At 34.3% G+C, this 27595-nt stretch overlaps 2 protein-coding genes across 2 annotated transcripts in view; both read left to right on the top strand.

Moving 5' to 3' along the window:
• LOC149797344 (uncharacterized) overlaps positions 1-1855 on the top strand; it is a 34531-nt gene extending 32676 nt beyond the window's left edge. Inside the window, exon 8 of the mRNA XM_089962081.1 lies at positions 710-1855. Coding sequence (XP_089818207.1) covers positions 710-864 — 155 coding nt within the window. The 3' untranslated portion in view covers positions 865-1855. The remainder of the gene's footprint in view (positions 1-709) is intronic.
• A 4385-nt stretch (positions 1856-6240) lies between these two features.
• On the top strand, positions 6241-26987 carry LOC149797343 (uncharacterized). Its single transcript, XM_089960397.1, has 5 exons — positions 6241-6339; positions 17024-17206; positions 17815-17994; positions 23650-23752; positions 24244-26987. Exons 1-5 carry the CDS (start codon positions 6297-6299, stop codon positions 24941-24943), a joined length of 1209 nt encoding a protein of 402 aa, XP_089816523.1. The 5' UTR covers positions 6241-6296; the 3' UTR covers positions 24944-26987.
• Positions 26988-27595: the final 608 nt, after the last annotated feature.

Genomic DNA, 27595 nt, shown 5'->3' with positions numbered 1-27595 from the left:
ACAACGTTTGTTGGTTTTGCATATTTCTATTACTCAGTTAAAGACAGGGTTATTTGCTTTTATTTCTGGTCATTTTATTATGAAACAAATCTTTATGTTAAGCGACCTTATAACAAATAATTGAACTACATGATATTTTAAATATAGTGAATAGTTTATGGATAAACAGTATAAAAACTAAACAGACGGAAAAGATGGAAAATGTGCAAATCATGTTTTAAACGCGGTTTCCTTAGCAACCGGAACTTGGGAACATATTTTGGCAGAAATTAAATGAAACCACATCACACTTGTAAAACACTTCATTGTAAGAAAACTAGAGAAAGTTTAGAACACGACCCTTGATCAGTATAGTCCTTTGGGATATTTTGAAATCAAAAGACAATGTCTGTATGGAAGAATAAGTAAAAGTCTTGGACTGAAATCAATCAGAGCGGAATCAATATGACAAAGTTTCTTTCTCTTAAGGTACACATATCTGCAACCAAAATTTTGAAATGCTGTCTTCTCTGAAAAAGTGTAGTTTTATGGCCTTGCGGATATTTTAATCATTCGTAGACCTCATTAAAACAAATGAATAACATATCCTTCACCACAATAATCGATCGTAGGATACAAAATCGACTTGAGGCGATTACCATTAGAAATTATAGATTTAGATATTCTTGTGACTTATCATAATCTCATGAAATATTTTTTTCTACTTCAGAAAACAGGATTATTGACATGTGTGATGTTGTTAAGTTAACTACATCTGTGGTGAACATCATGCTGAATCTTGTAAACCGTTCATCCAACGGTGCAACACAGTTTTCATGCCATGCAAGAGCTAACGAAACAGTTCACTATCAGCTTGCGACATAAGATCATTCACAAATATAGCCGTGGAAGGCCGTTACATCAGCTCGATAGCACGTTTACAAAAGACAACAAAACAATTCAATGTCGCCATGATAGTGACGATTTTCAATACACAAACTCAGCTCTTTTTACAGGAGAAATACTTACCAACACGGTGGGCACGGAGGTTCTGCTGCTAACAAAATCAGAAAATGCACATCCTGAAATGGCCTGGGTGAATTTTAAATGTAAGAAAAATAGTATTTTTCTTCATTTATGGTGCAAAGTAACCTTCTGATGTTCAAATATGACTGCCCATGACATCATTTTATTCTTTTTCATATGGGTCAGCTTGTGTCCAACGATTCGCTTTACTTTTTATTTTAATTGACAGTATGAAATATAATGTATTCATTATTGTCAACTACTATGACGAAGACACAATATCAATGAATATACGTTCACTGCAGGAAAATGCGAGATTTTGAAACTACCAGTTCGAAGCGAATTTATTAGACAAGATTTCAACAGAAATCACTGTTACGTACTCGGCAGAAGGCGTTGAACAATGCCAGGAAAACTATTCATCTTTAGACAGAAACGGACAGGTAAATGCTGAATATGATCAGCTTAATCAAGAACACATACACACAACAGGAGGCATGGTAAATGTAGGAAATGTAGTAACTGACAGGCCAGTTTAGGATTATATCCCAGCACTTTTTACCCCAGACTTTAGCTAAGTGTCAGGCTATAACAGTTACAATTTCATTACATGAAGAGAAAAATTTCACATCTGTCAGAGGAAACGTAACATTTTCATATCTGTCAAAGTGATGACCAAAAACGTTATTATCTATTATGTTAGCAAAATACGATTATAATCTATGTTTGCTGTAGGCACAAAAGTAATGTGTAATGTTAACTAGGCAACGTGTGAAAACTCAGTATTTCATTTGGGATTCAGTATGTCATCGAAAAAGCAGTATTTAGAGCATGCGCAGTCTATGTGTAGAGATCATTTATTTAATCTAGGTGGTGTCACTATTGCGCATGTTAGAGTAGGTCTGAATTCATTTCCATTTAGATATATCTTGTAATAAAAGTAAATTTGATAACAGGTCTTGATCTTTTCACTAATCCAATAAAATCATTCGGTCTATCCTTGTGACATAGTTCCTAGCTTTAAGTGATATAAGGAAGGAAATGTCGTTTTCTATCTAGTTATTCAAGCAAATTTTCATAAAAATACGCAAATATTCCATTTAATGTTTTACTGCTGTTATAAACGAATATCCGAGGTTATTTTCAAACTCAGATCTGAAATGTTTACCCAAACACATTGCTGTTGGAAAGAAAATAGCTATCACATCACAAGTTAAAAAAGGAAGAGAAAACCAACCCCCAAAACAACTAAAATTTGAGACTTTTATTAAATGTCTTGGGACTGCATTAACATATCTAAACATCGAGATCTTAAATAGCAACTAATACATTTTCAGGGTGTATTTAAACCTCCTCGACTTGTTTCATACACTTGACTTATTGATACATCGTACTCTTTAACAAATGCAGCATGCGATGGTCTTGTTGCATATACTATCGAAGAAGAAGCATACAAAACAATACATGATACAAAATCAGGAAAGAACCATGATGTTATGGTAGAAAGTTGTGAAAGTTTAAAAAGCCTCTGAAAATTACAAAGTGCCATTACTTACATATATATTTGTTGCAATATTTAATGCCTGAAATTTCCATAAAGTCTGGCATACAGTTACACCTGTTCCGCGTCTTTAAAAAGCAACCACAATGACTAGAGAGAAATAACTCTTATCAGTCAATAGTGAAAAGTTTTTGGAAATATCTTTAAAAAAAAAGATTCACACAGTTGGTAGAAGAAACCTATATACTATAGGAAGAAGAAGAGGAATTTAGAAGAGGTTACACTACTGTAGATAACATATATTATCTGAGTACATTTACCTGTAAATAGATCAGGAATAAAAAATACATATTTTTAAGGTGCATAATAGACACAGGAAAGACTTAGATATGATTAAAAGCTTGATGGTATAAGCTTAATGTATGTAACTTGAGTGGGAAGATGCTGAAATTGTTACAATCAATATATACAGATGTCAGACCTCGTGTAAGAACTAAGACTGGATTCAGTATCCACTAGGTGTTTAGACAGAGCTGTATACTGTTAACACCAATTTGATCGCTATTTCTAAATGACCTTCAAAGTATGCTTTATTGGAGTGACAATGTCATTCGTCTAGAAATGTTTGAAGCTGCTGCTTCTACTTTATGCAGATAATCTTGTATCACTGGCCGATCATCAATTGAACTGGCATATTTATCAAATAGATTAATACCATTGTGTGACTGTAAGCGTAATTGGATATTGATAAAATTATGTTATGACTTTCCGCAAAGGCGGTTACTTAAGAAGTTATGACCAATAGTATTTGGGGACAAGCAACTTAAGGTTAGTTTTTATTATAAGTACTTAGGCGTTTTTTTTTTCTCTCATCAAAGATGGTGTGGAACAAATGATAACAAATATTAACAGAACTTGCATATGAAACAGTGCATGCTCTGACATGTAAATTAATTACATATCGAATATTGCCTGTAAATATTGTATTGACATTTTTTATACTATGGTCTGCCCCTTCTGTCAAATGCTTCTGAAGTTTGAATGATTTAGCAAAGCACATAATGGAGAAAGAGTGCATGATAATTTCTGTTAAAAGGTTTTAGTCAGGCAGGTAGAGTCTTAGCCGCTTTGTTAGGGGAGAATTAGGCCATAACGTTCGTAAATCTGATTGTGTTCTATCAAATTCAGCTTGAAATTACTGGAAATGTCAGATGATCGATTGTCAGAACTGTGTTATAAATGCGACTATCTTGGCTTGACGGGAATAGGAATAACTCGGCAATTTAAGCTCATAATGTGAAGAACTCTTCACTAAAAGATGGTTTTCGTGAGTGATTTTATGACCAAGGAATGGGCAACAAGGGGACTGTTATGAATACGTTAAATGCCATATGTAGAGGTATAGATACACAAAGCTGGCAATTAGAGGTGAATAACAGGGACAGTGTATATATTATGAAAGACGGATTTACTTGTTGAATTTGCTTTCTTCGACAATCCTATTTTATGAATAGATTTTTGAAATTCAGAAGGGGTGGGGACGGTTAGTTGTTGTTACGGATAACGTATTGAGAAATTGAACTATCAAGATAGACTCCGTTTATAACATGGTATTAACATTGTTGAAACAGAATATCACATTATTTGCTGTTGTCCATTTTCTTTGATATTTATTTGTGCAATGCGATACTATAAGTGGTTGAAGATGTGTTGGTAGGGTCAATACAAAAAGTAGTTTTGAAACAGCAGTGGTTGAATACTAGCTGGTAATTGCAACAGTAGTAGTAATATTAGTGTGGTAACATCTGTGGATGTATAAATGCTGGTAAAAGCAGCGGTGGAAGAGTGTGATTTGGATTTTTAACGTAGCTTTAACAATTTGTCAGTCATATCGTTACGATGTCTGCAGTGTGACAGTTTATAGTGATGTCTAGCACTGGGGCATCACGCCGCAGACATGTAGCATGATGTACCACCCAGTCAGATTATCCAGACACCAGGCCGACCAGTCTTAACACTAACCTCTTAATGCTGAGCATCAGGCGAGGCAGCTGTTAGTACCATTTTTGTAAGTCTTTGATATGACTCGGCCGGGGACGCCTAACCACTAGGCCACAGTAATTTCATAGCAGTTGTAACGGAAGAAGTAAAGGTAGCGGTAGCATTGATAGTAGCTTAGCAACAGCAGCGGTCGAATAAATGCTGGTAGAGGTACCAGTGGTAGTTTCAGAATGATAATGTTTGAAGTAGTAGTAATAGTTGTTGTTGTTGTTGTTGTAGGGTTTAACGCCATTTTTCAGCACAAGATAGGCTATACATGGCGGCCAGTATAAATGGTGGAGGAAGAACCCTGGAAAACTCAGGGAAGAACCACCGACCCACGAGAAGCTTCTGGCAGGCTTTCCCACGTACCCACGCTAGCCGAGCCTTGGACTCGAACCCACGCAGACCGAGGTGAGATGGCAGTGATCCGGGACGGTGAGCGCTTTAGACCACTCGGCCACTCGGGGCCCCAGTAGTAATAGTAGTTGTAGTAGTAGTAGTAGTAGTAGTAGTAGTAATAGAAGGGAGAGTTGTGGTATTTGTAGTAGTAAGAATTGTTGTAGTAGAGCAGGTATTGTACAAAAAGCTCTACCCCACTCCCCCCCAAGAGAGGCATCCCACCCCAAATAACAATTGCAAACGTATCCTGCCAGCATATGTTCTAACAATAATAGCTGATTTGCTCATGATAAAAGCACATGTTGCTGATAAAAATTGCGCACTATGATACATTTGACTGAGATCACCTCAACGTCTGAAACGCAAGTCTGTTGAAGCTGATCTACTGCAGATCCTGTTTTAATTTTTTCTAAGAATCAATCGCGCATGAACAGATAGTACGAAGTTTCCTTATTTTGCATACTATTGATTCATTATAGAACTGATATGATGTCATGTTGCATAGCAACAAAACTTATTAGGTGATATGTGTGTTTGACAACGATCGAAAAATGGAATGTTTACCAGATAATCCCATATGTTGCATTTGCATAAAAGTGTACACGAGGAGTGTATTAAATCATCACAGTCCTAAGGCACCGGCTAATATGTTGAAACTCGCGTTCCATCATGCAATCTGTGGCAGTTCGTGCATAGAGTAGTGGGGTCGTGATCCTATGGTTCAACCGCCTTGACCAGCCTGGGTCGGTTACTACGGTATGTCATTTTGACATCCATTTAGCTCCCATTTCCTTGACATAATATACTTAGGTAAAATACTAAAAGTGTCCTTAAAAAACAACTAACCAATCTCACTCCATCATTAACACTGAATATTCAGAGATATTTTACTGAATAACTACTGAGATAAACGGAATTATATATTTTTGATATAAGTAAATCTGCAGATTTAAAGTTTTTTTTATTATATATCTATGAATACAGTTTGACAGCGAAATCGGTAATACATAGCAGTGTCGATTTTAACATCATTGTTCTTCTACTTTGCACGAGATCAACATATTGGACGTGATACAATGGAGTACAGATTATTTGCTGAATACGGTATCCGTAGATAAAAGTTCTTTCAAACACGATAAAACTGGTTATAACTTCCTTGTTTTGTTTCCCTACATTTTTAAAGATGTATTTATTTACGATGTTTGGTCACAAAACGTGTAACTAATCAAGATAGATGAAATTTAACTACCTGGTAAGATGACCCGTTTCGCTTTTGTATGGTATTTGTACGGCAGACTTTTTCCTCCTTCTCTCTTGTATACATATCAGGACAGCCAACAATTTAGTCATGGAGATATTCATTTGGACTTATATTTCACTTACAGTATTTGGTAAGTATGAAAATACTATGTATCTGTCTAATCTGAAAATCGTCTGCGTCTCAAAACAGCAATAGACTCTTCAAACGTTAAGATCCGTACCAGGCGCAATTGATGGGACCGAATTTAGAGGAGCCGTAGATTCTAAGGAAGACGTGTACTCATTCCCATGAAAATCTCCATTTCAAGGTCAAAATCTATTCGTGGCAACTTGCTTCTAAATACACATCTATGATAAAGTTCAAGCATCAATTATAAAACATAATCTTTTAGATCAAGTAAGGAGCGTAAATATGAACAGAGTAACGTAGATTTCTGGGTAGATTTGAATGTTGTTTACGTTGGATTAACATAATCAATAACTAGTTTTATAAAATACAAAAATTGTTTTTGAAATGCTAATAAAAAAGTGGTTAAACTTGATGCATAAGGCATGTGGTTAACGTTTCGGTTTAAATAAGATCATTTTGCAGTTTCTTGCAGACAATTTATTAAAAAGATTAAAATCAAAGTTGTATATACTACAAGAGATAAAATATGATAGTAAGAGGAATACTAGATTAAACAGTCAGCTAATCTTAACAGATAATTGCATTTAATGAATGTTCTTTACTAAGCTGATTATTTTAAAAAGAAAATATACATAAAACCTGTCAATGGCTCAATCTGATTTTAAATTTAATTAATTATTTGACCTTTACGAATATTGTCAATGTTTTGCGTCATGGTGGTAGTGCATTTAATTTACAAGAATGGTTTCCTTTCTTCCTGAGCGATACTAAATTGAAAATTAAATTGGGCAGAAAACATTTGTAAAAGAAGTAAATATCGTGGATGGTCTTATTTACCATGTTCATATTCAGACATTAAATAATAATAATAATAATAATAATAATAATAATAATAATAATAATAATAATAATAATAATTAATAATAATAATAATAATAATAATAATAATAAAAGTGCACGGTATTACATATGAACCGGTTTACCACGGAAATTTGTTCCGGTGGTACGTACCACGGTAGTTTTTCATTGTACCGGTACTTCGGCAGTATCCGTCAGCATGGAATGCATGGAAAATTCCCGAGTAATCTTGCTACGAATTTAATGATATTAGCAGCGTGTTTTCATTTTTCAAGGCAAGCAATTTAAAACAATTATTATGTATTTTGTTTACAAAGCAGTCCACCTGTCACAAATTAACTTTGAATATTACAAATTTAAATATATTTATGATCCTTCAATCACGTGTTTGACACGTGTCAAGTATGACAAGATTTGCGGCCCAAAAATCGTTAAAACGGAAGTCTTTGTTTTAGTTATTTACTAGCGTATTTTAATGTGTGAAGTACATGTATTTCATTGCAAGACTGAGACTCATCCAAACATATTTAAGAGAGCAGATGTTTTCTGTTAGAATTTTATATAATTTCTCAAGTCCGCTAAATATTTTCTCGTTTGTTCAGTATATTTTGCCCGTGTTCTGGTATCCCACTCAAAGTTTCTCTGCCTATTATATCAATAGTGTGTATATGAACAGTGTGGTCTGTACTATTTTTTTTTTTTTATCTCAGGATAATTTTGTTTCCTTAAATAATATCATCGATCAAATATGGTGCTTTTTTCTATAAATCATAGGAAAATATTGTTTTCATCTATTGACAGACGAAAAATTTAAAACAAAATAGTGTCAGGCCACTGCTCTAGAACAATATAACGGCTGGTTCCTAATGCAAATGCTGTATACCGTCGTACGTATCGCGCTTTGTTATAATAATTGAAATATGTTTAACATTAATTCGTGATATGAACACAGAAACAATCATCGTATATTGATTACACATGCATATCAATAAAGATCTAACGTAAGTTTGTATCGATGTTTAATTTCTGAAGCGTGAATGAATTAAATGCCAGGTATGTAAGAGGCAAAATTAGAGAGACACAACACAAGACACATACACTTCTCATTTTAATATTCAAGTACGTCAAAAGAGCACTTTTAATATTGATGGAACAATAAACATTTTAATTACTAAAATGTTTCAAAAGACACTACTCTTTAGAGAAAGAATACTGTTTTTTATTTATTAAATGCTCAGATTAAACGCCACATAATTACGAAAAAGGATATCTATGATTTGTATAAACATCATTCCATATCTCACACCGCCCCGGATGTATTTTATTATTTGTATTAATAAAATTTCTTATGTCACACCTTCCTTGTCTTGTTTTTAAGACGAGTTCGAATGCTTTAAGGCACCAGGCGTTATCGTGGTACACAGGAAACTAAGATAAATCTTGTCCTGTCATACTTGCCAAGAGTTGCGGCAAAATTATTTTTGTTTCCAAAGAGTACAAACACAAATATAAATACGAGCAATACCCTCATGAGCTAATCAATGTCTCAAGAAAGACGAATTTGACCATAAGTATAGTTCCGCCTGTTGTTTGTACAATGCTTTCGTGCCGGTAATATTCGTATTATAGAGCTAAATTTGACAATTTTCCAAAAGCTAAAGTTGAATCAGGTTTATTTATGAAACCTACTTATGAAAAACTTTCGACAAAAAAGTGAATTCGGAGTCAAAATAGCATCAATATATATCGTAAATAGGCTAGCAGTCAATTAGTAAAAATGTGTATGATGTAATACTTATTCAAGACTGAGCTTTGTATCTATGTGTATGCTCAATAAGTTTCGAGAACAATAAACTTCCGTCAGTGAAAAAGGAAATCGAAAAGACTCAGCCCTGCAATGTAAATTTGAATCGAACGCATGCTTACTGACCGTTATCTCTTCTTAGCAGATGTATCAATGGAGAAATAGTCATTTCTTCTTTTGACTTTCTAGAATAGATTGTATAAAAACATTATTTGGTACAATATTTATGTTTTAATGCTCATATACAAAGCTCAGTTAAAACAGTTATTCTGTGTTCACGTTTGTCATGAGATATACGATAACCATCTAGATGAGTGTTACAGGTGTTGATGGCTCGGGGATATACATTTAATTCTAGATTTAATTTAATAAAGAAGGGCAGTCTAAAACACATATGACAGATAGTGAACAAGTCGTTTGTTTTAATGAATAATCTGTGGGAAGTAGGATTTCTTGTTTGAAAATCTAAACACATAAAAATAAGAAAATAGAATACAATTTCAACTATACATGTCGACACTCAAGAGTATATTTATAAAATGAAAGCTTTTATAACCACGGCAACTCAGTAATAAATATTGCGGTAATTTACATGCATTAAACTCTCTAGTATAATTTACAGTAAAAGGTTACTTAAATGAACGGGTAATAAGCCACGTGTCGACACAATTAGCTAAAGGGGAACTTTTCAAACCTCGAACTGTTACAAACTATTACTCGGTGATGCAAAATTTAGATTGACTATAGTATATACAGAATTTGTCATAAAAGAAAGTTTCCGTAGAACAATATATTTTCTCTGTCTCAGCAAAAATCCCTTTTGTAGGTTAATATAAAGTGAACTGTCATTGTTAACTCAACAAATGTCTTTGTCGTATACACGCTTTTAGGATGGGGATTTGAACAATGTTGTCTTAGCTATAAATTAGGGTTCAGTTCCAAGGAGAGAGAGAGAGAGAGAGAGAGAGAGAGAGAGGTGTACGGAGAATGTTAAGGTTTAAGATGTATGCATTAATGATCTTTAGAGGCAGACTGTGTACAAATGGTTGGATATCAACGGTTTTTAGGTTATGTCCAAAGGCGTTGGACCCCCATATGGTAAGGGCAGATACAGGGACATTATTCATGTTCTGTGAATGCTTAATAAAGTTAAATGTCTTCTTATGCAATATTCCAAAGTTAAAGACAAACTTCACGTCAAAGATTCATTGAATTGTATGAAATATATTTAGTGGTGAACTTTGACACCATTCAATCCTTTACAACATTGATTTGATGGAAACAAAACCATTTTCCATACTCCAAATAATGAACATTGGATTTTAAAAAAAATATCAAATTGACATGGGTAGGTATAACATATTGGGATTTGTACACAACATTGAACTGACGCCGGTGATGCTGAACCCCCCCCCAACCCCTCCAAAAAACACCCCAAAATCATCGACGTGTCTCAAATTGTTTTACCAACGAAAAGGAAGACAAAAAGGTAATACATATGTCTGGACCAATACTACACTTAAGGCAATGAAATTAGCAAAGGAATTATCAGTTACGACTTAAATACCTCGATTACATGATTGAATAGCTAAATATATAGATGTTCGATGAAAGGGACTTAACTAGGCGGTGAAAATGCCAATGAAGACATGCTTTAATAAAACATACCAAATTCAACCTCATTATGACAATGATAAACCGGAAAATAGCCAGTTTTTCTTCTTCAAAACTTCATTTTCATGCGGTTATTGAAGCATAGCTTACGAGGCTGACTGTTATTATTGTCAGATATGACTCTAGATATATTTTTAAGTGCGACTCAACAGACTTATTATTTCTGTGAACCGCAGGACGGAATATTGTGTCAAAGGAAAGTATTGTATAGCCGTCAATGCTGCTAAATATCGTGTTACCGTCATGCTCTTTTTCCTTCTTTTTACTCTCCTTTATTCTCTAAAACTAATTTACACACTGTGATGAGATATATAGGTGTTGAGCTGCATGGATACTATTGCTTAATTGAAAAACTGTCTCAAAAAAAGAAAATAGCCGGTCATAGATGTAATCAGTGAAATACATAGCACAAGGTTTAAAAAGATGTAATAAACAGGAATATAAAAAAATAAAATAAAACTGGTGTTACGACTATATGGTATTCAGAATGAAGTTTAGTAAAATCAATAAATATTTGTTCCTCAAATACAAAGTGAAAATTTAAGAGAATCATACTATAGGAATAAATGAAAATGATTGGTTATTTATCGATGTGTAAATTGTATCTAATCACTCCCAAAGTAAATAAAGTCAGAAGTGCAAGTACAAGGAGATAACGATTCCAGACGCGGTTGAGTTTATTATTTTGATGCTTCTTTCCAGCTGGCATGGAAGGAAGCAACGAATTCAACACTCTCAATGTGCCATTGTCTAGCTTAATTTCCGTCTAAAATTATGAGATCAATCTAAATGAAGGCACTGGTAATGGCGAGTGTTGCTATGAGGCCAGACTTTACAAGAAATTCCATTTACTGATATGGATGCAGGAGAGTTTACTGAAATGGAATATTGTGTTCATGATGCGGTTAATTGTGACGAAGTCTGGATGTAGGCATTGTGTTTAATGTTCGACCATCACCCTGAAGAGGATTATGATGGGTCTGATACTGTTCATGACGCCACGACTATTTCCTGAGAAGGAACTTCATATAATACATTCAGATTCGTTCGATTTGTTAAGAAAAGAGAAACAATGCTCAATTCAGAATGCCAATAGATTTTAGATAATTACACATACTTACACTTGAAGTCTATAACAGAAGACACCATTGCTAAGACTGAGTTTATTTGTAGGGATGTTACTTCGGTTTCACTTTACAGGAAGAAATATACTGCAATTTGTAAGTTAGTTAATGCATTATATATTTACAGACATTTCTAACCTTTTGAACCAAGACCCCATAACTGCGATTTTGACTTAATTTGGCATACATTTTTGTAATGTATTTTAATTAAATAAAATATCCCATTATCGTTTTCCTCTTGCATTGACAAAGGACAAAGACTGACATTCTCTAGCACACGTTTACATGCACAAACAGATCTACACAACTCTTTTTTTCTTCTCATCTCTGACATACATAAGAGAACTCAAACTTCTATTCACAAGTATATAATTTATCTATAGTTTTCTCTCATAAACAAGTACACACACACACACACACACACACACACACACACACACACACACACACACACAAGTTGTTTCTTATTTCCACAAACACTTTCTCATACTATCGAATTATCTTAATCACTCTGCAAGCACTTGACGATTCTCTCACAGAAACATCAGTATGAATCTCTCGCTGATATAGAAACCAAAAAGAGACATCAATATGAACCTCTTTCTTATACAAAGCAAATAGAGACACCAGTATGAATTTCTTATATAAGCAAAAAGAGACACCAGAATGAATTTCTTATATAAACCAAAAGAGACACCAGTATGAAACTCTTATATAAAGTAAAAGAGACACGAATATGAATCTCTTATATAAGTAAAAAGAGACAACAGTATGAATTTCTATCTCCTATAAATAAAAAAGAGATATCAATATGAACCTCTCTCTGATATCAAACAAAAAGAGGCATCAGCATGAATATCTTTGTCTCTCTCTTAAATAAACAAAAAAAAAAAAAAAGAAGGTATGAATCGCTTTCGTATAAAAACAAAAAAGAGGCACCAGTATCAACCTCTCTCTTATTTAAACCAAACAGAGACATCTTCATGAATCTCTAGAGATAAAGCTAAAGGAGACATCATTATGAATGTCTCTTAATTTAACCAACGAGACAACAAAGTCACCTCACATGATGACATTTTCTGTCTCTCTTTCTCATACACATCTTTAACGCAAGGACGTATTAAATATATTTTCATCTTTTGAAATATTAGCTTCATTATAGTGAAAGTAAACCCGTATTGTGTAGAAATAAAAGAAACTCGAATATAAAATCATTTTAGTAAAACTATAATTTCAATTACCACTAATGTAATAATTTCATCTTAATAGGGGCATATACAAGTAATGCCACGTTAAGTGAACTTGAATCTGTGTAAACTTGTATTGCACATTATTGCTTGACAACAATATTGACAACAAAGAAGAAATACAGATTATTTATTGTAGACTTTATTTAAAATATATACAATAACACATTTCTATTACTCTTTCGCAAATCTTCCTAGACTTGTCTTGCAATTTGTTTAGTAGAAATATGTTTAGCGATAATTCTATCGCTTAACAAAAGATGACTGGTCTTTTCTGATTATTCCTCCACTATTAAGACTAGAAAATAATAAAATGTTCCCCAGGAAATTACTTTGCTAATTGTTACGTTCAATATGACGGGAGAACTTTTGAAATGAATGTTCTTGGGTAAAAGAAGGAGGAAGGGAGGTAAATGGGGAACAGATAATATATGAGTTAAGCAAATGTAAACAGATTGGATAATTATAGTCGGTGATACAAGTTTTAATAGCAGTAGGAAAATCAGTAACAGTAATCATGGTTGCCGTAGTATCGTGAAATAAGCAGCAATCGCAGGTATATTAGTAGCAGCAGCAGGAGTAGTGGTGTTGGTGGTGTTTGTGGCGATGGCGGTGATAATGGCTCTGATAAAGTTAGCTGTGTCTATCCAAGTTGGTGAAAGGAATGGAGGGTTGTTGTTGTTGTTGTTGGGTTTAACGCCATTTTTCAGCACACGATAGGCTATACATGGCGGCCAGTATTAATGGTGGAGGAAGAACCCGGGAAAACCCCTGAAAGAACTATCGACCCACGAGAAGCTACTGGCAAGCTTTCTCACATACCCACACTGGCTGAATCCGAGATTCGAACCGCCGCAGACAGAGGTGAGATGGCAGGGATCCGTAACGGAGAGCGCTTTTGACCACTCGGCCACTAGGGATCCCAAGGGAGGTTGGGGGGGGGGGGGAGGTAAATGCAGGGACGCTCCAGCGGGCTTTTATAAAAGTGAATGATAATGGAAATAATATTATCAGTAGTGCGCTGAGAAGTGTCCGTGCAATAGGCCTGCCAGATCTTTTTAAGCTGCACAAAACACAATTAATAGGATTGACAATAAAACATGTAGTGATGTTAGGTTAATAAAGGAGAAGAGGAATATTCGTTTTGATAGTAGTAGACAAGTCTTTATAGCATTGTAGATGAAACGAGAGAGAGAGAGAGAGAGAGAGAGAGAGAGAGAGAGAGAGAAAGTGATAGAGAATATTTCCGTTGTCGGTGTGTAGAGATGTAGTAGAAACAGCAGTAGTCCTAATATTTTGCGTGGTTGTTATCGTCATTATAATTATACAAATTGGTAAAATGACATTCCTCCAAAAGTATAGTGTTCCGAATGAATTCCAATATTGAATTATTGAATGTGCTGATGTGCTAATATTCTTGAATAGGTTGATGTACCAAAAGTCTTGATTTATCAAAAGGATATAATCAAGAATGTCTTTGAATGAATCCACAATAATTCCAAACTAATTCCTATATACATTGATTTCTCACACAGGAATCCAGAATGACTGTGTGTATATAGGAATCTTATATACCTTTTTTTAAAGTAGGAATCCGTAATTAGATGAGATTTAATTATTAGGTCGTAATGCGAGTGTGTCTGCTACACACGAGTTCATATAACATCGACTCAGTTGCATCAGTGTTTGGAGATGTGTGCTTAGTGGTGATGGAATATGGACTGGTGTATGAAGTCAAGGCGATGGGTGCCGTTTACCAGCGGACCTGGGTTTGAATCTCCGTAGAGCACGAAATAAAAATTCTCTAACCTGTACGACAGCATTATATATATATCTATATATCTATATCTATATATATATATATATATATATATATATATATATATATATATATATATATATATATATAACACCATTGACTGGGGGCGGGGGGGGGGGGGCGGATTGCCGAGTAGCCTAACGCACACTCGCTATTAGAGTTCACTCACAAATGTATCTTCTGTTAGAGTGAGTTGCAGTATCGGCTCAACCACCATGGTTATATGAAAAAGTTTGCCATTAACTTCCGTGCCGAGACTTCTTCAATTTCCTATTCTACTGAAAAGGCATTCCACTACACTGAAACCATTGTATATGCCGATGTCATATGGTTTTTTTTTGTTGGTTGAAAGGAAGTTTATTTTTCCCATTACAGGGAAATAAATTCGTATATGTCAATTACAATCAGCAAAAAATGACTTATTCTTAGCAATTCCTTTCGTTTACTGAACAGAACCAATGTAGTGAACGAGATCATTTCAAATCAGGATGAAAATATAGAGAAATAGCTGATCTCATAAGGTAATATAGTTGTCCATGACTCATTTGGGATAGATGAACAAGTAGCATATCTACATTGTCCTTGACTCATTCGGGATGGATGAACACTTTGTCTATCTTCAGTGTCCTTGACTCATTTGGGATGGATGAACACGGTGTCTATCTACAGTGTCCCTGACTCATTTGGGATAAATTAACACGTTGTCTATCTACAGTGTCTTTGACTCGTTTGGGATGGATGAACACGTTATCTATCTACAGTGTCCTTGACTCATTTGGGATGGATGAACAAATGGACTATCTACATTGTCCCTGACTCATTTTAGATGATCAACACGTTATCTGTCTACATTGTCCTTGGCTCATTGGATATGGATGAACACGTTCTCTATCTGCATTGTCCTTGACTCAAATGGGATAGATGAACACGTTGTCTACCTACATCGTCTATGACTCATTTGGGATGTATCAACAGGTTACATATCTACTTAAGATGAGATTTACAACCGATAGCAAAACATTAACACTATCTTTCAAAACTTACCCTTAACAAATTTGACTATTTTAACAGAAGTTCTTTATGCACATATATCCATGTCCATACTCACCTCCAAAACAATATGCAACGCAAATGACTATTTGTTTCCATAAAGATATATATATATATATATATATATATATATATATATATATATATATATATATATATATATATATATATATATATATATATATATATATATATATATATATATATCCATCCCAAATGAGTCAAGGACACTGTAGATAGATAACGTGTTCATCCATCCCAAACGAGTCAAACGAGTTAACTGTGAAATTCGTTGACTTAAATATTAAAACAGTGATTTGTGCAGATATAGATTTTAAATGAAATTAATTTCGCATTCGAGTAAGAGAGTGTCAGGTGTTTTATCTTTTAAGAAACCATAAGTACTAAGATTTACAAATTAATAAGGGCTCTGTTGTATGTGTCCCTCGCACTATTAAAATCTTTTCGTGCGCATCTAGCAACTATTGCTGATTTAGAATTTATTTTTGGAATGCAACGTGAATTCAGATAGATATTAATTATATCCCTCTAAATAATCAGGCTGTCAGTTTTGTCACATATGTCTACTAGCTAGTCAAACTTAACAACACTACACGTAAACAGCAAGCAATAAATATTTTGAATCGGAATTATAAGTATCCACAATAAATTTAACTATTGTTTCTAATATTCTTCTAACTTCTGTTATATACATCGCTACAAAGAGGAATCCATTCTTTATGACGGATATTCAAATTTTATTCTGCATATTCCGACGTGAAACAGGAAAATGATCTGTCTCGCCATAACAGAATATATATATATATATATATATATATATATATATATATATATATATATATATATATATATATATATATATATATATATATATATATATATATATATATATATATATATATATATATATATACATACATATGTAAGGAATAAATTTTGCCTGTTAGTCTAAATCCATTAATTTCATGTGATAATCCTCATGGCGATGTTAAGATTGTATAACACTACAAGACTTAGTTGATTAGATGAAGTCGAATTCGTATAGAGGAAAAATGTGATCAATCCATTTCTTTTTTTTCTCAATCCAGTAAATGTATCTCACACAAGCACAACATTGCCAACAAGTACAACAGATATAACAGATGGGATAACATCAGTTGAATTGTCATCGCCAGAAGCAACCTCTACGACGACGACAGCAGAGTCAACAACGTCAGACACAACGACAGCAATAAGCACACAGAACCCATCTGTTACTGCGTCCGGGAATGGTAATTATTTCTTTTCGAATTCGTGATACACATAATGTAATACTTAAAAAAAATTAAAATGCTTATAATCGCCCACAAGTTATCGTCAGCTTAACATAAATTTATTACTTCAACTTAAGGACACAGCATTTATATATAGCGTTACTTAATACCAAAAAATTTAAATAAGGAACGCTTAAAACATTGAAGATTTTTTTTAAATCGCAAATTATGAGAATATTGACATGGAACTTTTTCACTGTATTAAGCACGCAAGTTTTCTTTTGCTAGTAGAATAAATAAGATATAACTGAGGAGTTGAACTTATCGAATAAAGGAAAGTTTATGTACAATATATAAAATGAAACAAATTTCAATCTATCGCGAACCGTGAACATGAAAATTAGCAATGGGCGCTCATTATTCTTTCACCTGTAACATCCCTAATGTGTTGCGTTGAAATGAGTCAAGTCTTAATTTCCGTAAGGACTGATGACAAAATGTAACTGTACCATTAAGATGCGTTTTGCAGAGTGCATTAAAGTAATGATGATGCGTACATTGAAACCTCGAGAAAGTATATATCTGTTGAATTAAGAAAGTGCAATTTTTCGTGGCATTTCTTTCAGTTAGTTTATTTTACACAAGCACAGCATTGCCAACTAATGAAACGGATAGCTCAGGAAATGCATCGACATCTGAGGTATACATATCAGCATCATCGACGACAACACAGAAATCATCTCAACCGCCAGCCACATACACAGCGTTGAACACGCAAACTCCATTAATCACAGTGCCTGGAGAAGGTAATATTTCGTTTTAAAAGGTTGAAATACAGATTGCCTCTAGTTTGATGATCTGACTCCACTTTACGGTACATTTAATTTAGATTACTGGCGTGTATGAGATACGTCCAGAACATAACTGTTTTCGTTGGACTAAGTCGACTTTTATATACATTGCGTAAATGACACAATACAGCAAATTCATGAAAATATGATCCTCCTTTGCATTTATTTAAACATCGTGTAGATATTATCACATCGTACATGTAAAATTGCAAGTACAAAATGAAGAAAGATTGCAAACGATTAAAAAATCTACGGATCTCTTGAAAGAATCGGTTGTGCATACACAAAACCTTCTGCCAGAAAATATTGCTGCAATTTACAGAAAAAATCGAGCCAAGGCGATCCGAAACGTAAACATTTGGCTTTCATTTAATCTTACATCATCAAATCATTCGCTATCTATAAGTTATCTCCCTTAAATCATAGTCGTTATATCAGTACCCAGCTGAATGTGCATTTTTGTCGAGTCTACGTTGCTGGAAAGCGAGACAATATGTCACTTTTTGGCAACGGTGGCGTCAACAATGTTTGAACAATGTTTTAACCTTAGAATCGTCAAGCACGCCACGACTTTCGTTGTGAAAGTTTAAACTAAATTGATTGAAATAATTTTTATGTAACTTATATTATGTGTTGCATTAGAAACAAAGTAATTAAAACTATTTTTTCCCCTCGAATGCACGTTATAGGGAAGCGATACAATCTGTCACTTTTCTTTCGGCGGTTTCAGTAGTTTCTTAGAGTCTTAGTAAAGTTATTTTCATTTGGGAATATCTTTTGACCATTGTTTTGTTGCGTTTTAAACATTCTTTCCCTATGTAGACAGAGAACCAAAAGTATTCGTAGTCTCTTATTTCTTTTCGTTTCACGCTAAGATTGTATGATCGTTGCATCTTGATTCCAAAATCTGATTTGACTGCGTTTTAAACATTCTTCCCCTATATAGACAGAGAGCTTGTCACCCTAAGAGAATGCATTTATTTAGCGTTATAGAGTCGAGACAGTTCGTCCTTCTTTATGAAGATGTACATAGTCATTCAAAAGCAGTCCACTTTCAATAGGATTACGGACTACTCCAGAATGTCAGCAATGTCAAAACGAAAAGGAAATACAGATAAAAAGAGTGACTAAAGTGGCACCAGTCTCTATCTTATGAAGTTACACTAAACTGGCACCAGTCTTCAGGTTATAATGTTACACTAAATTGGCACCAGTCTCCATATTATAATATTACACTAGACTGGCACTAATCTCCATCTTATAATGTTACACTACATTGGCACCAGTCTCCATCTTACAATGTTACACTAAATTGGCACCAGTCTCCATCTTACAATGTTACACTAAATTGGCACCAGTCCCGGTCTTAAAATGTTACACTAAGTTGGCACCAGTCTCAATCTTATAATGTTACACTAAATTGGCACCAGTCTCCATCTTATAATGTTACACTACATTGGCACCAGTCTCCATCTTACAATGTTACACTAAATTGGCAGCAGTCTCCATCTTATAATGTTACACTAAATTGGCACCAGTCTCCATCTTATAATGTTACACTACATTGGCACCAGTCTCCATCTTACAATGTTACACTACATTGGCACCAGTCTCCATCTTACAATGTTACACTAAATTGGCAGCAGTCTCCATCTTACAATGTTACACTAAATTGGCACCAGTCTCCATCTTACAATGTTACACTAAATTGGCACCAGTCCCGGTCTTAAAATGTTACACTAAGTTGGCACCAGTCTCAATCTTATAATGTTACACTAAATTGGCACCAGTCTCCATCTTATAATGTTACACTACATTGGCACCAGTCTCCATCTTACAATGTTACACTAAATTGGCAGCAGTCTCCATCTTACAATGTTACACTAAATTGGCACCAGTCTCCATCTTACAATGTTACACTAAATTGGCACCAGTCCCGGTCTTAAAATGTTACACTAAGTTGGCACCAGTCTCAATCTTATAATGTTACACTAAATTGGCACCAGTCTCCATCTTATAATGTTACACTACATTGACACCAGTCTCCATCTTATCATGTTACACTAAATTGGCGCCACTTTCCATCTTATAATGGTACATAAATAGTTCTTGTAGGTAATTGATTTGCATCATTTTCATGTGACCCCACCTCTCAACCCACAACAGCCATATTTCAAAGACAATTTTTAAGTTATATTTCCAATATTTAAAAAAAATACATATAACCTTTAAAAAAAAGCAAGAGAAAAAGAAAGAAAGAATTTAAAATTTTTTGTAATTGTATTATTATCTATTTTTTTAAATTTTTTTTCTGAGAGAAAATTCTAAAGACATATATAGTAAGGGATACAGGAAAACTATATGGGGAAGTAAAAGGCGATGACATCATGGGGCTAAGTCACATGGCGCTACGTGAAGTGGACAGGCTCATGAAAGAGTCTTTGAAAACACCCCATATAGAACATAAACAGACAAAATAGAGACACAAATACAAACTGGATAACACTTAGTTTAAAACCCTACTAACTTCTTCTATATCTTAAAAACCATACAGCTCCCGCACTTTATGTTTGACCACTACACAAAAATGTGGTCTCATAAACAATTTTGAATCTTTCAATAAAGAATAATCAGATAAGCTAAATAAAGGAGGCCTAACTCGACCCAGGAGAAACACATAGAGAATAAAGAAGTGTGGACTTGGATCGAGCGTAACCTACCTATCAGCATCCTTAAAAACTATTGCGAGGGACAGCACATACTATCACTCGAATAATACAATAGGAATTTTTAAAAAACAAAATCTAAATACTACACCGTTCCATCGTCAAAATTCGAAAACCATAAAACAAATTAAAAGATAAAATATAACATATCATAACTGATCTTAAATTCAGATTAGGAAGAAATACAACTGGGAAACATTTATGATCTATACTTGCTGTCTCAAACATACAGAACATATAGCATACACACAATATAGCACCACTACATATAGCAAACACTGAGACCTAGGAGACCTCTAGCAAAGGTCACAAAGATTTCAAGGAAAGGAACTTCGAGCAAGGTGAGGGAAACCATGCTCGGATGAACAACCCTTTAGATAACACTAAGAAAACATAAATACCCCATAAAAAATTCTAAAAAATAAATTTTTGAAATAAAATTTTGTTTTTAAATGAAACATACAACACATCTGAGGGGAAACACACACAAAAAAATACTTAATTTATTTGGAAATGGGGGGGGGGGGCATCTGTCTGGTGCCCCCCAAAAAGTATAGTTAATGTTTGGTCAGGTTACTAAACGTTCGAGATAAGACTGGAAAACACACTTTTATTTTAAGAACGATCTATCCAAAAGAGTGATGACTTCTCCTCTCCTTCATCCAGTAGTATTTCTGCGGCGACAGCAAAAAAACGAAAACGTTTAAAAGTTCAAGAATATTATTGAGCACCATTTGCCCATAACATTTTTTTTTATATAAAAAATGTTTTTTTCTTCTTCATTCCGGTAATCATCTGCTTCCAATCGGCGGTCCTAATTTTTTTACATACATCATTTAATATACCACCACTTAGACTCATAAATACTTAGTTGTCCATGAATTAAAGTCGAGTTTTTCTTTCGTAATAGTTATTCTTAATCAACAACAGTTTCTTTTCAAAAGCATACTTGTCTCTAAATAGCAATTTTAAAGATATCGATTTATTTCAGTTTGGGAGCTAACGGTATAATTTGATAAAATTTTCCACAAAAAAATCCAAGTTTTCCTTTGTAAGTTCTGGATATTTCCGAAAGGAAGTAGTCTGGTTATTAGGTCGACATGTACTGTGTATCCCTAGCTAAATTAATTCAGACGCACATTGAACCACAACCTCAACTCTGACAGGGGAAAGCATGTTGGGATCGCTACATGGGCTCCAAGTTGTTATAAAATATATTAAATCTTTTCATCTTCTCAGATAATTACGTAACTGTTATGTGTTTACACGAATCGGTAGCATTTGCCTTTTTTTAGAGAGGCACGTCTAGCAACTGTTTCAATGAAAGGCGTGCAGTTTTAGTGAATGACATAGAAAAGTGAAAGCAAATCTTGGAACCCACTTCTTCATATACTGCAATTTTCACCACTGTTGTACCAAAAGATCTCTTATGGCGTTAGTCAGATCGCAACTTAACTATTTTAATAATTATGGAAAATCTGAATAAAATGTATCATAAGTTAATTGCCAGGTTAAAGAGTCAAGGTACCAAACTTTACACAGTGATTATGTAACCTCGATTAGATATCATGTTTTGTCCTTGTAGATGTACCCGTTTAGAAAAAAAATAGGGAAAATTCTAAAAAATTTTAGACAACCTTTAGTACGAAGACATTTTATATTTCTTCCCTAAAATTTAATAAATGTTAATTGGTATCTTAATCATAAATATATGTGGTCGAAATTACGATATATATAATTTTGGAGTTACCAAATATTAATAGCACGGCTGAGAAAATGCATCAAAGATCATTTTATTCAGCTGTGCAATGATAGATGCGTTTCTTTTTTGAAAGAAATACAGCATGACTAAACGTTGTGCTGTAAGTAAAAACCGTCTACGTATAACATTAGGCGAGTTATTCATAAAATTACAAAGAAAATTTACCCTTTCTGCCCTGATAAAACGGGTGAGAAAAGATTACGTATACTTCATTTGAGTCTTTTTCCACCGTGTGTATCAGTTGCTAACTGGCACATGCAACTAATTCAGTTCCCAGATTGTAATATCAATGTTTGGCTAAATTACTATGCTTTGGAGGTACAGCACGTTTACGTCCTATACACGATCAACAAGGAAACTTTTGAAACGATAAAAAGGGTATGTTACGCTCTTTGTTTTTGAGACAAAATACGTTGTAGGTACCAATTTTGAAAACCTGCCCGTGAGATCCAGCTGAACCTGTGCGGCAACAGTGATACAACAGTGACCTTATGACGATAAGACTGTCTATCCTTGACAAACCAGTGACCTTATGACGATAAGATTGTCTATCCTTGGCAAAACAGTGACCTTATGACGATAAGACTGTCTATCCTTGACAAACCAGTGACCTTATGACGATAAGATTGTCTATTCTTGGCAAAACAGTGACCTTATGACGATAAGACTGTCTGTCCTTGACAAAACAGTGACCTTATGACGATAAGACTGTCTATCCTTGACAAAACAGTGACCTTATGACGATAAGACTGTCTATCCATGACAAAACAGATTACAGGAGGTGCTGGAAAGAGGAAATTTGTATATATATATATATATATATATATATATATATATATATATATATATATATATATATATATAGAGAGAGAGAGAGAGAGAGAGAGAGAGAGAGAGAGAGAGAGAGAAAATGCAGGCTGGCGTACGAAATAAACGAATATATAGATGCAACAGTTGATTGTTCATTGACGGATATGTATTTTGCCAAGCAAAATTTGAAAGACAGACATATAAACAGATATAGGTACATGAAATCGTGCGCACAATGGGAAATTAAAAGGAATAGGAAAGTGAACGAGGACATTGTTTCATAATTACCCGAATTTTTGCTTTCTTTTCCAGGGGAAGAAGTGAAGAGCAATGTTGTTCGGATAATCATTGCTGTGGTTATTACGGTGATAGGGACTACTGCCTTAATCGTTGTAATCTTGATACTGTATAAAAGGTAATTTTAGTCCAAATTTGCATATTCACATCAGGGTTTATTCTGCAAGAAGTATTTAATTGCTTGTATATATCAATCTGACGCCAAACAATATTCCTTTTCATCCATATCCCCATATATATTTTGGCAATATAAACTAACGCTTCGTACAGAAAGCTGAAACAACAATTATTATCAATGATACGTTAATTGTTTGAAGATTTTTCAATGTAGCGTAGGAAACATAAAGAAAAGATCCATCTTCAAATTTTGATTATTTTACTGCCAAAAATGATATTGCCAATAAGAGTTATGTAAAAGAGAAAGAAACAAATACGAGAGCACTAAAATGCTTTGTTATTTGGTAATTACATTGGCAAACGCAATGTCCCATTGATATATCTATCAAGAGTTTTAAATAAATATCTAACCCTACGGTCTTAGAGTCAGTGTAATTGTCAGTGTATCTTTACATTTTCCTCGATTTTGATGAATATTATCTCTTTAAACAGACGATGCAAGAAACGTGCTGCTCGTGAGGACTCTAAACCAGATTTTGCAACGGTTCAACCCTTTAATACTTACGAAAGCTTCCGAGAGTCTAACCTAAGCTATGCAGCGACTGATACATTACAGTACAACAGCAGACCTTCGGCAGCGGTCGATGCATCAAATTATGATAAGAAAAATGACGAAACTACAGTAAATACTTATCGGGGTGATTTAACGGCTGATGAATATGAACTGAAAGACGTTCATATGGAATTCCCGGACAAATTGTCCAACTATGACAACTTGCCGGCAACAGAAGGAAAGGCAAGCAATGGTAAATATTGTCAGGTGACCAATCGATCAAAATCTGTTACGGCGTCCACTGAAAATGAAAATTCTCAGTGTAAATCCAAGAAGAACAATTTAGTTGGTGTCGATGATTCGGACAGCAAAACCACCAGAACAGGAGAGGAGGCTCACGGAGCTGGTGACTACTCATATGTGAATCCGGATGTAGGCTTGAGCAAAGAAAAGCTATCAAATCTGGATGACGATAACTCTCATAATCACATTGGCTCAGATACAACTAAAACGGCCATAAAAGATGAGAAGCCAACATGTGGAGAGGCCTCGACTGGAAAATGTGTGGAATCTGCTGTTAAGATGAATATTGCATCAGACAATGTAGCAACCGAAATACTTGCAATGAAATATGATTAGATCGGCTTGCTTTTGCAAGACTCCATGTATCACGAAATAAAGCCTGTATTTTTAAACGGTATCTATACTGAGTTTAAGCAAGTAGAAATTTACGAGACCCCAAAGTCCAAAGAAAAGCAGTATGCTGTCGTTGTAAAAGATAAAACGTAACACCGGTTCAATGGGATGGACAGTGAAACTGAAAAGAAAAATCGAATTCGAAGAGAAATGAGTACGAATGCTTTAGTCTATGAGTTTGCAAAACCTACAGAGTTTTGATTAATATCACAGTACAGTTGATATTTTATATGGTTTTAAAGTGTTGGTATCATCCGGTAAAATCTTAATTTGCAATCAAACAGTATTTTAGTTTGTATATTGTTATGAGAAACTAGCACACATTCAGTTCTTAAATCATTTGGAAACAAATTGGAAAGTTCTTATGTAAGAGTCCTTAACAATATTTTGCATGAGCGACATAATCTTGCATGTGAAATATAAACGTTACAAAACATAATAGGAAGGGATTGATACAGATTTCTTTTATTCCATTCGAAGCAGTTTTTAGAATTTCGAGTTCTTAAAGATGAAAGGCAAATGTTTTAAAACTTATATAATTCGGCCTTACGAATAATTATTGTTCAGTATGTATCCACGAATGCATTTTTTAAACAGCTGTTTTCTCTCAGCCGGTATGCATAGATAGGGCAACAATGTCTCGACCACAAAAAAATCGCTGAATGAATGCTTTCAAAAATAAGCGTCAATGAGTACGATTTCCTACAACCAGAAGATAAGATTATATTTCTCTACTACTTTTTACGCTTGCAAAGTCAATATGTAATAACATTTCTGTACGCCATGTTGTTTTATACACTTGTAACTCGTGAGGTATGTGATAGCTCAGAGCATAATGATAAACAGCCGTGATGGCTGCGAATAACAAAAAACAGCTGTGATGGCTGCGAATAGCAATAAACAGCTGTGATGACTCTCAGAATAATAATAAACAATGTGATGGCTCTGAGAATAACAATAAACAGCTGTGATGGCTGCGAATAACAATGAACAGCTGTGATGGCTCTGAGAATAACAATAAACAGCTGTGATGGCTCTGAGAATAGCAATAAACAGCTGTGATGGCTCTGAGAATAACAATAAACAGCTGTGATGGCTCTGAGAATAGCAATTAACAGCTGTGATGGCTCTGAGAATAGCAATTAACAGCTGTGATGGCTCTGAGAATAACAATAAACAGCTGTGATGGCTCTGATAATAATAATAAATAAGCTCTATAAAAAGTAGCTTTCAGAGGTAAGCAAAGTTTTGTTGCTTTGTGCATTGATCGAGTTTTGTTTTGTCATTTTTATGTAAGAAAATGTTACTGCCAGAGACCAAGGGTTCAAGCTGGATGAACACCCAACATGTACAAGCTGTAAGCCAAGGCTATGTTTACTTCAGGGTGTACAATGCATGTGCTGGCGTGTTTAACCAATTTGACCAATGATATCGAACGTGACAACATAATTATACATCTGGCTTCACAATAATTACAATTACATATATTTGTAAAAAAAATAATTTAGCTTTTATACATAAAATATTTAAAACAAATATTGTTTATATTTCTGTACTTGATTAAGCCACAGTTCTAGTTTTCACATAAAAGAGATTTTAGAAATAGTTTTGAGACCACTCCTCCTCACTGAGCATGGTCGTGCATACATGCTTATCTCGCACGATGTTCAGTTGCGCTCTTGACAAGGATAGATTCGGATGACATACGTAATCATGCCTTAGATTTAGCAGAGGAATAGCCGAATGGAAAGAAATGTTTTTCATTAGACGGCATTTTCACCCATAGTTGGTGACTAGCAAATACATTATCGTTGGAAATTCGATATTTGTTTTCGTGGGGTTGAGGAAGGTACATATTCTAAAGTCTCAATACAAATTTGAAGTAGTCGTCTTTATATATTTTGATCGTACGTATTTTTTTATTACCGTTTAAGCATAATGATTGTGACGTCCCCATTGCAATAATAAAAGCTGTACGTTGGTTTGCTGATGTCCTTCTGTTCAAATGAATATCAGGACGATTCAACCTTGTCTTAAAACTCTACATATAGGAGTATTTGTTGGCCCTACACTGAAACGCAAAGCATTATTCTTGTCTACTGTAAACCTTCTAGTAAAATGTTGTTTATCATGGGTCCTACACTGAAGCGCAACACACTATTCTTGTACCTTCTAGTAAAATGTTGTTTTTTCATGGGGTCCATATTGAAACATAAAGCACTATTCTTGTCTACTGTAAACTTTCTAGTAAAATGTTGTTTATCATGGGGTCTGCACTTAAACGCAAAACACTTTTCTTGTCTATTGTAAACCTTCTAGTAAAATGCTGTTTATCATGGGGCCTACAGTGAAACGCAAAGCACTATTCTTGTCTAATGTAAACCTTCATGTAAAATGTTGTTGATCATGGGGCCTACACTAACACACAAAGCACATTTCTTGTCTACTGTAATCCTTGTAGTAAAATATTATTTATAATGGGCAATATTTAAAATATATTCCACTTCAAGCCGTTGCGTGTAACAACTGTTAAATCTGTATCACATTAATGACTATACTTAATGACAAATGCGGTATTTTTTAAAACTTGATTTT

This window comes from Sinohyriopsis cumingii, chromosome 6, assembly GCF_028554795.1.
Source record: "Sinohyriopsis cumingii isolate HCF-2022 chromosome 6, ASM2855479v2, whole genome shotgun sequence".
Taxonomy (NCBI): Eukaryota; Metazoa; Mollusca; class Bivalvia; order Unionida; family Unionidae; genus Sinohyriopsis; species Sinohyriopsis cumingii.
The sequence above is the reverse complement of the archived record's forward strand: the minus strand, read 5'-3'. Positions and strand labels throughout refer to the sequence as shown.

Bases quoted from the DNA above. Each gene is read 5' to 3' on its own strand.
- LOC149797343 (XM_089960397.1), top strand. From the start codon at position 6,297: ATGGAGATATTCATTTGGACTTATATTTCACTTACAGTATTTG. The intron at 6,340-17,023 runs GTAAGTATGAAA...TTCTCAATCCAG, and splicing joins TATTTCACTTACAGTATTTG to TAAATGTATCTCACACAAGC. The intron at 23,753-24,243 runs GTAATTTTAGTC...CTCTTTAAACAG, and splicing joins ATCTTGATACTGTATAAAAG to ACGATGCAAGAAACGTGCTG.